Genomic DNA, 13,118 nt, shown 5'->3' with positions numbered 1-13,118 from the left:
GTTTAAGTAAAATGGTTCTTCAAGTGCAACAGATGGCGCTATGATAAATAAAAATTATAATAACAAACAATGAGGCACCAACTTATTGTATAATTAAGAAACTTCGTCCAGTCATCATTATCAAAATTAAACAATATTTTTATTTTTGTTTACAATTAATAATAATATTATAGGAAAAGAAGGAGCTTAGGGAATTTAAAGATCGATTTTATGTTGAGAAATGTCAAAAACCAGAATTAAAAATATTAAAATATTAATTAAAAGTTAATACTTCAACTGATTGGAAAACAAACAAGGTTTTGATTCTAGCAATAAAATTGTATTTTCCAGTGGTTTATGAGGGCTCTAATAAATACAAATACGACTTCAGAATTACTCTATCTCGTATAGGGTTTTTGAGATATCACTTTTTAAAATTGTCAGGCTTTTCAATGCTGTATAAATTCATGAAAAAACTTTTATTTGGTAAAATTCGTGATATGTTTCCAAAGCTATAAGTTCTGTCTTCAATATTGTATAACCGAATTTTGGAAAACGTGTATTTACTTCAAAACTTTTTTTTCAAAATTGTAAATGTATTATTAAAATTAAATTCAAGGTTTGTTTAAAACTTCATATAGAGTCAAATAAAGTCTAATCTAAAATGGTTTAAACTGTAACTAGAAGACAAAGACTTGGAACTTTGTAACTTAATCTTAGAAGCTCCGTTTTTGATTGTCTTTACGAATTTCTAAAGTTTCATATTTTTAAAACCTGATGTGATAGAAAAATTTTAATGCTAGATTCGAATTCAGGGCAACTAATCCTTTAAAATAGTATTGTTTTTTGTTGACGTTTCTAGTTACGTTATAGGGTTATTGTATGTTGGCCATCAAGTATCAAACGTACCAGCATCAGCTGCGTCTTAGAATGAAAATTGATTTCGAAATCACTTTACTTTTTATGGTGAGTGATTCTACTGTGGACGTTTTATTTGTCTTTCGTATAAATTTCTACTGTACTACGGATCAGTGCTGTCGTTTCACAAATTCCGAGAGTAGCAGTTTTACTAAAATTTGGGAAGCATTTTATGAAGTTGGGGAACCTCGTTTAAAGACGGAACATTCGTTCTGCATTCATTCACAATTAGAACAAAAATGACAAATATACAATGCTTATAGTTATAAAAAAAAAATCATCGACGAATGCTACGGGCAGATATTTCATAAAATAAATATGATCACAAATGAAAATAAACACAAAATTTTTTAATTTTTTGTATCAATATTTTTATTCATACGAACATAAAGAAAAATGTTGGAAAATGATATAGCAACGTAACCTCTAACTAAACAAAAGAAAAGTATCCATATACATACATAGTTATATATCTACATAAATATAACCACATAAGAAATCTTATTATACAAAATAACTAAAAATAGATCATTATTTACACATGTACATATGTACCTACATACATAATAAAGCATAAAATATAAAAATAAATACATACATATGTACATCATTATTTCTTTTACTCTAAACCTCTTTTTTTATACTTCTCAATTAAACTCTTCGACGGTACCCACTTTTCGCAAGAGTTATTGTTTAGAAGTTCTTTTGCCGTTAAAATAGAATTTACTGTTTCTACATGAAGGCAGTTTCTCTTTTTGTCTTTTATTAGACTAACCTCCGAAAATTACTTTTTATTGCTCTAACGTCAGAGTCTGATATGTTTTTTTTATTAATTATTATTGCCGCTTTTGCCCCAATATAAATGTCGTTAAGTTTTAAAAAAATATTTTCGTTTGAGAAATCTATTTTATGTAGCTGTAAATCATCTATAAATGGTGGCTTGACAAAATTTTGAAGAAGGGTTTTGTAATACATTTTTACAGTTTGGAGCAAGGTATGTATTTTTGGGGCTTCTGCTTGAAATTCAATGTTTATTTTATTTGTTATATTCAAAACGTAACCCAAGAAACTTAAATATGTTTTATTTATTTCTGTGATCTCTGAACAGATATTATGTGCCAAATCCATATTGCTTTCTAACTCATAAGAAATAAAGAAATGTTGCAGTGGAACCCATTGTTCAAGAATTCTTGAAATAACGTTTTCCAACGAAAGCCACCTAGTTGAAGACATCTTAAGAATTTTGTGCACCTCAACTGAAAAATATTTTTGAAACTCTTCCAGTTCCAGTTTTCGCTTAGGATTAGGACTATGCGCAAAAAAAGAATATATATTTCTGGTTAGGGCCTCAAGATGTGAGGGAAGTTTTTTGGAAGCTGCCGAGGAACACAAATGCAATGAGTGGCAAATGCATCCCATTACACAAAGATGCAGCTGATCTTTTTGCAGAAGGGTTTTCACTCCTGACTTCTTTCCCATCATTAAAGATGCATTATCCGATGCAAAACCGACTTTGTTTTTATGAGGTACTTGAATATTTTGAAAAAAAGTAACTATCGTTTTGTAAATGTTTAACTGTCACAGTTTTCTATACTAATTAATGACAGAAATTTATCTCTAACCTTACGTACAACAAAATCGGAATACCTTACAACTAAAACTAAGCATTTGGTTGTGCTGACGTCCGTGGTTTCATCGATTATTAGTGAAAATGGTTGGTTTCGAATAATTTTACCAATTTCTTCCAGTCCTTCTTCATGAATCGTGTTGATTGTTTCCGTCGCCTTAGTTTTTCCACATTTAAGACTTTTATCTATTTCGGAGTCGGAAGCCACAGCTTTTATCAAATCAATGATTGGTGATATCAACGAAATTGCGAGATTTTATTGAATTAAAAACATTATAATTCGCAATTCTGCTGTTTTGATTTTATTTGTTTTGGTCTTGAAATTTTTTGTATGTTGGATATTATCGATCAGTGGCTGTTTCATTAACGATTGTTTCAGCTTTGTGTGTTGTTGGGAATCTTGATGTCTCTCCAGGTGTGAGTAATTATTTGGCAGATTAATCTTGCATATTTTGCAGAAGGGTCTTGTGGTTTTATTAGGTCCAACTCCTTCCTCTATCCAATCAAAACTTTCGAGCCAGGCGTTCCGAAATTTTCTTACCCTCTTTTTGCTTGCTTTGGTGTCTGCTGGATCTGGATCCTTTCTTTTTACTGCAGAAGATGTTGTGTTGGTGACATCTTCCGTTAATACTAATAAGCTAGACGGTTTTTCTGTATTTACCGATGGAAGCGATGGTGGTGGAGGAGCTTCTGAATCTTTTGGTGGTGGTTGTTTTGTTTGGGTTTTTGATATTTTTATTAAAAACCTGTCAAAATGTTAATATTTTAATAAAGGAACCATGCATATCCAAAATTATGATCTTACTTTTCCATTTTTAACTTATTTTCTCCTTTCTTGAAATTTATTAATGTTTGTCAAACGGTAACTAAACTAACAGTGAATGTTTTAACAAAATGTATGAATAAGATATAGCTATGGCATGCCGATAAAAATATCGCTACCTCACTTGCTCATGCATTGAATTGAACTTCAACTGCAAAACTGTTATACTTGTGCTCCAGTTGAAATTGAAACATGACATTTTAAAGTTTAACAGAGATGTTAAATTTTGAATGGCAGCAGGGATGTGAGAAATCAGGATTTAAAAATATTTTCATTAATTTTCTATGTGGAGTCTTAAGGAGCCATTTTGAGACATGGGTAGCACAGTAGCCCTTCCTACAGTAAAGGAGCCAAATGCTACTATAGTAGCTATTCCGACAGCAGTGCTACGGATGGCTTTTCCAAAAAAAAAAATGGATTACCCATGGGTTGGTTGATCTATTGTATTAGAATATGTGTAGAATGCAGTCTTGCGATTTAATGAAGTAAGGAATTATATTTCTAAATACTTTTCAGTTAAAATTCTGCAATATTTTATATTCAAAAGCATATATAATTCTAAGTCAAAAGTTATTGGGTATTAAATACTCGTAAATTATGTTGGTCTATTAAATTTCAATGAGCGCAAATTTGGATATACAGTACGAGTATAGTGAACACCCAAAATTTTACATGCACTGCTTCAAATAGTGAACAGTAAAAATCTCGATAGTCAACACATTTTTTTAATAAGGTTTGAACCAGAATATTGCATCTTCAATGCGTCTACAGTATGTCGACTGCCTTTGAGCAAATATAACCGTTCATTCATGTATATCTCACACTGAATCACAAAAGAAAGTAGCCACTTGACTTAGTTAAACAGAAATTCTTGCTGTGTTTTTACTTTTGTTCAAAATTGTAATTATGAAATCTGGTTATCTGGTTAATGTTAGTGCATTGTTAAGTTAGAATGGCCCAACAGCTTTCAACATTTCTTGAAAAAATTGAGGTATTAAAGAAGATGTCAGCAGGTACTATACATTTCTTAACTTTGAGAATGAATGGTAAGTGTTAAATTCACATTTTAAACAGGTTTTTCTGCAACGTTTCTGCCCAAACAATATGGAATAGCCAGATCCACCACAAGTTCTATATATAAAATAGGGACAATATAACAGCTACGGTGGCGGCGGCTCAGACTTATTGTGGACCTGGAAAAAGAAATACTTTGAGGACATCCGGACTTCCAGATGTAGAAAAAGGCTGTATAAATGGTTCTTGTAGCAACGTATAAAAAAATCTGCCTGTGAGTGGACTGATATTGAAACAAAAAGCTATTTCTATACTGAACAAAATAAATGGTAACAGATATGGTTTTGTTGCAAGGCGATGGTTGGCTACGAGCATTTAAAAAAAAAGGTATGTAGTTCGATATCTGATAATATCGGAAGAGAAGCTATCCTCTCAACCAGAACTCGTCTGCCCTTTTAAACGAGTTCTTCAAGAAAAAATAAAGAGTATGGATCTCATACTAGACCAAATATATAACGCTGATGAGTCAGGTTTATATTAGAAGATTCTTCCTTTAAAAACATACGTTTCGTCAGTTGAGAAGACTACTCCAAATAGAAAATCCAAAAAACAAACGATTACTTGAACCAATGCTTCAGGACGCCAAAAAGTAAAACCTCTTGTAATTGAAAAAGGAAGGTAGAAAAATGATAACAAAGATGCAAGAAATGTACAAAACTTTAAATTTTCTTATGTTGCTTTAGAAATTATTGGCGAAGCGATAATAGAAATCACGATGCGGTGTTCAATTTACGATCGGCTTGGGATAACTTAGATGGTGCGATCATTGCAAAGTGTTGGGAAAATATTTTTAAATCCAACTAAAATTTTGATGAGGAAGATGGTATTTCCCTTAGTGTTCTTAGGCAATAGGACATCACAAATATTTCTGAAGAGGTTTATACATTACGCATACATCTGGTGACATAGGCGATTAGAACTAAGATATAGTCTTGTCGGATATTGAAGAAGCCGAAAACAAAATCTAAAAGAAGATTTGCAGTTGGTAATGACTTGACTCATGGACTTTCCTGATATTAAAGTCATGGAACGATTGCAAGAAAAAGCCATTCAAATTAATTTAAATTTAACAAAAAGTCATACAAAAGTGACAAACTGCTTTCCAAAAGTGTAATTCTTTTTTCGTTTTTTTATGAGTAAAAATGTTTTTGTATTATGTTATTTTATATAAGAATATATTATGAATTGTTATTGTTTTGCTGTTTCAACTTGATTACAATGTTTGTTTATCAATTAAATACATATAATTATCTTCACACTGAACAAAATGTATATTTTTGACTAAATTTAACTTTGGAAGGCGTTTGTAGCCTCCCGCTCGAAATACTAAACAATCTCAAAATAATGAACATGGCTGGTTTTTATTAGTTCACTATATCAAGCGTCTACAGTATTTGTAATTGAAAATGGTCTGATTTGGTATGTTTCGTTTGTTTTTATGGACATTTAAGATATACGTAAAAGAAAAAAACAATTTGGTTAAATTTAGTAAAATAAAATTCTCAAAACGTCGTCTTTACAAGACTCATTGTTTTGAAATAGAAAAATATGTAAAAACTAAAATTATTTGAAGAAAAACTCTTCTGTATGTTTTCTAAACTTGCTCCCAATAATTTAAACAATTTATTTCTTAGGTTGAATACAAGATGACCAACCATTACACAAATAAACTCACTAAAATAATGTAATAATTCATTCCATATATGTACATATAACAAAGTTATGTACTGTATATAGGTGTAGCTCCATATAGTTTCTATATAAAATATTATTTAATGTACGTATTTAGCAGCTGAGCTGTCTTTATTATCATCATTTTCACAGAGACAATCCAAAATACCTTATAATTTATATCTTTTGACGCAAACGTTAGCTATAAATATACCTACATATATGTAGCTTACCTAGGTATATAGCTTATATAGCTATTTCTAAAAGTCGTTGGTCACTCTATAAATTAGCTGCCAACGTTCAAGTATTTAGTGCCAAATAAAAAACAAAATGACACCCAGTATGAGAGAGGGAATATAAATAAGATAAAAAAGAAAGTCCGAACTTAGATAGGTAGGTAGGTTAGGTAGGTAGGTTAGCTAGCTCTAACTAGAAGTATCAGTATAGTGGAGGTAGAAGTGTAGTATACTTAGAAGTAGCAGTACCTCTCTATACCGTACCGAAAAGACTAGTATTTAATTTTCTCCAAAAGAACCATGCAGACAAAGAAGGCATAAACCTCATCATACAATATATACAAGATACAACTATGTATCTTTATAACCAAAAGATTTAATGCCTTTTGCAAAAGATACTCATGCGCAAGAACATTCAGCTATTATGTTTTGTATAGATAGATACTTTTTTTATATATACATATATTCCTTCGCCTTCAAAGTATGGCATTGTTTTTATTGGAAATTTATCGAGTATCTTGTCGTCGTTGGAGCTCCATGCTTCGTGCCACATACCAACAACATATAGAATCCATAACAAACTGCCACACAATCTAGCAAATTAATGTCATTTATTCGTCGAGTTAATGAGCAAGAAATTGTTTGGTTTGGTTTGGTTAAAGCTAAATTACCAACCAACAACCATAGGTATACCTTTTCCATTCCCTCCATCTATACCCTCGATAAAACCTACCTACCTATCTATCTACAGCCTATAGACACTGTTCGCTGCTCCGTTACATATTTATAGGAGATACTTTTGAGTACACTTTTTTATTTGGTTTTGGGGTGGAATGGGTTGCTAAGGAATCGACTGTATCTAGCGTATCGTATACCTACAACCTATACAATCTAAATCCATATAAAAGTTGAATTTTCCAAAAACGGGCACAAACAAAACACACAAAAGAGGGATACAAACAAAAATAAAACACAAAAAGTATCTACAAGATACTTTATTTAGTTATCTCCATGTTAACACACTCTCGGACGGTACTAAAATCACTTTTAGATGCAGACAACTTCCTACGCCTAGTTTTTTTGTTGTTGTTGTTAGTATGGTTCCCTCCAAAACCTTCTCCCAGCCGTTTTGTCCACTCTGGGGATACCCAGCAGATACTCTACTCCATCGCCATCCGACTGACTGAGTTCACAGATACTTAAGTATCTTTCTCTCCCTCGTGTAACTTGTGGTAGGTTCCATTTTGGGAAGCAAGAATCCAACAACAACAACTCCACTCGGTGTGTGTTAATCTCTGTCATTGGTCGATGGAACAATGAACTGCTAACCGGTTTGGCCAACCAATCCCATTGCATGCTCACACAATTGGCCAGGGAGGGCGAATGTATCTTGTATCTTGTATCTGATATTTTGCCGGCGCGGCGCTGCGATATGATGGGAGAAACGAGAAACGGAGGCGTTTCCTACTGCGCAGCAGCCGTTCAACGAATCTAAATGCGAAAGCAAAGCGAATCCTTTCATCTTTTTGCTTTTAGATACTCGTAGATGTGGATGTGAATGTCGATGTTGTATGTTGGATGAATGCAGCTTTTGGCTTTGACTTCTGGTTTTTGCGCGGCGATCCAGTTAACGTTGAACCCTCGAACGGGTGTGTTGGATTGCATTCTTGTGTCAGATACTTTTGTATCTTTTTTGTTGTTGTTGATTTTTTGTTCCGTGTATATTTCGACAACTTCAACGGGGCAACGACGTGTATTTTTGTTGTGTATCTTTTATATTGTTGTCACGGATTCTTTCGGTGTTATAGGTAATATTAGATAATTGCATTTGATGATCATTAGGTGATTTGCATTTAATATTGTGTGAAACCCCATAACGGATAATAAATTTAATTTTGTGATATTGATATTGATACAGTATAGTGGCGCGTGGGTTATAGATACATCTGTGAATAAATATAGATACAAATTAAGTAATATACACAGAATTTGGTGTGTGATGAGGTTAACGCTTGTTTCCGCCAGGTGTGAGAAGTCCGACGACACGACAACGACGACGACGCGGTGTATACATGCATTGTGATTAATGTGGACGTGAGTGAAAGTGAAGAGTGTTTTAAAATTACGGCGAGTACCTTTTACACCAACCTTCAAGTATTAATTTGTATTAAATTTTCGTTCATTCCACAAAAATCATTTGCGGCAATAAAAAAATATTCAAAATTTAAATCAAATCGATTTGATATGAATGTGAGAGATTGATTTAAGTATAGTGAGACACATATACGCATAGATACCAATATTGATATTTCTATAAATAATAAATAAACAAATAAGAAAGAAAGAAAAAAAACAATATAAAAAGGATTATTTTTTTATTATGGAAAGTAACACATTTGGCGGAAATCATTTGCCATCGCAAGCTTTGGTTGTTCTATCAGAAGCAGCATCAGGATTGCATGAAGCTTTAAGAAATCAACGGCCATTCCCTAGCAGAGTAAGCATTTACACCTAATGATATGAAAAATTAATTATAAACAAATTATTTTATATGCCTATATTATAGCTACAAAAACTCATACGAAAATATCTTTAAGGTTGAATATCTCGGAACATACATATGTGACCAAATTACCTGTACCTATATGCTTACCCGATTATATTGGGAACCTACACCGACGCATTCAAAGAAATGATATAAAATTCTTCATCCGCTAAATTTGTGCTTTTCCGACGCAAGCATGCAATGGGTGAGGTGATTGCTGAATTCCGTCGAATCCGTTGAACTTTTTAACTTTGTTTCCTTTGTTCTTAAATTCTAATCTCAATTTTCGTCAGAACCTACATTTCCAAAATTTGTTACGAAAGGCAATAGTAGGATATTACCGACGCTTTCAACAAAATTAATCATAAAAATCCTTTTCCGATAAATTTATGTGGTGCCGAAACATGTAACGGATGAATACCGAAATTCCGCCTGCAGTTTTGCTTATGATTTTTATACCAATTTCAAATTGCATCTTTGCATCTTTTCAACTTTAGAACTTTATAAGTTTTCCACCCTACATTAAAAGTTATAATTTGAGGTTTCGTTGAACAGAATCTTGAAACTGATGCAGAACCTTAAGTTATCTTTTACGGTTTCGGATGTTATAGATGGAGAAAATATCGTGACTATTATATATTCACAACAAAGACTAACAGTTCCTTTATAGTTCTCATTCATTCCTTCTTGACATTTTCCCGTCGCAGTGCTAGAACACTTTATTTGAGTTTCCGTTTTCCAATAAGAAGTTCTAAATAATACTGAAAACACGACAGGATATCTTCTACAGGGCACGTCAAATCCATTTTAGGTATGTGACTTATGTAGTATTTTCCAATAAGAGGTTTTTTTTTGATATCACATATTTTTTTTAGAAAAATCGATTGATTGTTTGCGATTGTTAGAAAAATTACCTCCTTGAGATTTATGACATTTTCTAAAACCAATCCGCACATTTGCGGCGGTCTTGAATCGATTATGGAACATGGGCAAACAAAGAAGTCTTTTAGAAATAATAAGATCCATTAAGGTACGCCATTTTTGTAATCAATGCGTTTTTTAAGCGTGTACAACAGTTAGAGTTCTATCAATGGCGTTATGTTTATACTTTTCAAATGTCTAAAGATAAAAGCAGAAACCTATTCCAAATGAAACGCATTATTATAAAACGCTTTTAAATTCACAGCAAATTTCTACGATGCTCGTATTTTACTATTATTGTTTCATTTGAATTCTTGCATAGCCTAAAAAATAAAAGTTAGTATAAAAGTCTAAGACTTGCTGAAAAATATTGTCTACAATTAAAGGAATCATTCAATAATCCGAACTTGATTTTCCCGTAACAGGAGTAAATGCATTTAAAACTCATAAAATTGCTTAAATATTTAATTAAATGTTGTTGATGTAAGTAAAGAAGTTTATTTTTTTAAATAAGATAGTTGGCCGGAAGAACTTTTCAAAATAAAAGAAAAACTCATAATAAAACATATTTAAATTTAATTTACTTATATAATAATTGCGCCCAATATTATTTTTCTAAACCTCAGTTTCATTTCTCAACTAATATTTATCTTTTATTGAAATAAACTACAAAAAAGTCAATTCAAATCTCAAAGGTTTAAATTTGTTGCCCTTTTTATTTGGGTAGCTGGCATTTACGCAAGGCTTAATGGTAGACACTGCAGATGAGATGATGGCAATTTTAATCTAAAGGCTAAGCATTGAAGATAAATTCCATGGCGTTGATCCACAATCAATTAAAGACCGTCTCAAATTTAAAAATGGTCATGGAAAATTTCATAAATGAAAGCTTATGATCCTACAACCGTAGCAAAAATGCCATTTGGAAGATATCGTTGTTCCATGGTTAAAGATCTTAATAAACACAAATAGCTGTAAGCTTTACTATTCGCCTCAAATCTTCTTCGCAGTGGGTTAGAAATATCATTGACTACTCCGTAATTCTTAAATATTTAGAATCAATTCATCAAAGCACACAGAACACACCATCTTTAAACTTCAATTTGACAGAAGTTTCCAAATTTCTTTACCTCCCAGATCTTTCTGGAAGGATGGGCATTCCTGAAAAACGAGTCAATCCACTTTTACACATTTACAAAACAAATTAAAAAATTGGTGGATGTATGTACTCTGAATGAATGGTTTTCATCGCTGGCAAAACTTTTCCATCTTTCCTACTCTACAGGTCGCTTTCCAAAAGGATGGAAAATAGCATTTGTCCAGCCTGTCCCTAAAAAAGCCGAATGCTGCAAAGCATCTATCGTCCAATTGCACTTAGAACCCTTCTTTCAAAAGTCATGAAAACGCTGATTAATTTTCAGCTTAAGAAATATCTTGAATAGCGGAAGCTTCTTATTGACCGACAGTATGGCTTTCGCAGCAATCGGTCCACTGGTGATCTCATGGTTTATCTCAACGAACAGTGAAATAAATCTTTACATCGTTTTGGAGAAAGTAAGATTATTGCACTTGATATTTCGAAAGCATTGGATATGATTTGGCACCAAGCTCTTTTATCGAAAATGCGTGCTTTTGGTATTGATGAATCTCTTTTTCGTTGGATTAGAAATTGCCTTTCTAACCGTTCAATACAAGTTGTATTGGATGGTTTCAACTCTGAAATTCATAAAACAAACGCTGGTGTCCCCCAGGGCTCCGTTTTGTCTCCAACTCTCTTCCTTATATTCATAAATGATCTTATGTCTGCCACTTCTAATCCATTAACCTGTTTCGCCGACGACAGTACCCTCAGCTTCTCATACTCGTATCTAGATTCACATCCTTGTCCTTCGGATGTGGAACTTAAACGGCAGCGTATGATAAGCTCATTAAATTCTGATCTTGACAGCATTGTACAATGGGGTATCAAAAACCGTGTAGAATTTAATGCTTCGAAAACTCAATGCTGTCTCCTGTCGTTAAAGCGTATAACACACAAACGATGCCACTATCTATGAGTGGTACTTGCATCCAAGAAACTAATCAACTGCCAGTACTTGGCATGTGTATCACAGATCACCTTTTATGGAACGATCATATCTTTGATATTGTCAAAAATGCTGCAAGGTGCTTAAGTTTTCTCCGACACGACGCGAGGACGGTGCAAGAAATTTGTCACCCTTTCTGATCGGGCTGAAATTACAAAGCCTTCATTCATCCATATCCATGCATATCTGGGCAGGTGCCCCTAAAAGAAGATTAAATCTCTTGGATAGAATACAAAAACAGGGCTTTAAAAATGATAGGCGATAGAACTATAATCGAAACATTTACATCGCTAGAACACCGCCGCAATGTTTTATGCGTTTCGTTGTTTTAGCGATATTTTTACAAACAATGTTCTGTTGAATTAGCCAGTTGCATTCCACCCCTTAAACGATTCATCCGTTGTACTCGCACTATCAGGAATGCTCATCAGTTTACCCTTGAGCTCATATCGGGCGTAGTGTCAGATATAGAGATTGTTTCTTAAATCGTACTTCGATAATGTGGAATGCTTTAGCCAACTCTGTTTTTCCCTCCCATTTTGATGTTCAGAACTTTAAGACCAATGCGCATCGGTATCTCCTTTTAAATCCTTCCCTATTTTCCTAACGCTCGAACTGTGTTTAAATATAAACATATAAAGGGTACTAATAACCCCTTGAGTGCCTGTAAATTATAAAAAAAAAACATTTTACCTAAAGCAACAGACGTATATTATTCCTTGCAGCCGCAAAAAAAAACGTTCTTTCAAGTTTTTTTTTTTTAAATTAATCCAAACAGTATTGACAATCGAAGTTTTCAATTTGAAAATGGCCATTTCAGCGGAGAGAGCTGATTAATTCAGTATGACAACTGCAATATATCAATTGCTGTTTTCATTTCTACAACCATATGCTTTTAGTTTAATATATTATATAACCTAGGATGATCATAAAGAGAAACCCTGTTGTCAATTTTAACTTTCGAAATAATAAAATAATTTTGGCGGGAAGTTATGTAGCGTTTACATTATTAATATGCAAAGTGTAAACCCACTAGGGTTTGACCTTTGTACGGTTGATTCAAACTTCCACGGTTTACCTATTCACGAACGAAAACGTATTTGCATGTTTTCAAATATTTTGGAACAAAAATGTATTTCTGGTTTCGGTTTCTACTTGAACACGGCGTTTGTGAAATAGCTTGAGTGATTTCTCCAGCTGCCGACGAAATATAAATTGGATTCAAAGGCTTGGGATC

At 33.0% G+C, this 13,118-nt stretch overlaps 1 protein-coding gene across 1 annotated transcript in view; it reads left to right on the top strand.

The window, feature by feature from the left end:
* Positions 1-7,974: 7,974 nt before the first annotated feature.
* The window catches only part of LOC129950554 (protein Teyrha-meyrha), a 100,179-nt gene continuing 95,035 nt past the window's right edge, over positions 7,975-13,118 (top strand). The window contains exon 1 of the mRNA XM_056062489.1: positions 7,975-8,825. Within this exon, the coding sequence (XP_055918464.1) occupies positions 8,709-8,825 (117 nt within the window). The 5' untranslated portion in view covers positions 7,975-8,708. The remainder of the gene's footprint in view (positions 8,826-13,118) is intronic.

Source organism: Eupeodes corollae, chromosome 1 (assembly GCF_945859685.1).
Source record: "Eupeodes corollae chromosome 1, idEupCoro1.1, whole genome shotgun sequence".
Classification (NCBI taxonomy): Eukaryota; Metazoa; Arthropoda; class Insecta; order Diptera; family Syrphidae; genus Eupeodes; species Eupeodes corollae.
The sequence above is the reverse complement of the archived record's forward strand: the minus strand, read 5'-3'. Positions and strand labels throughout refer to the sequence as shown.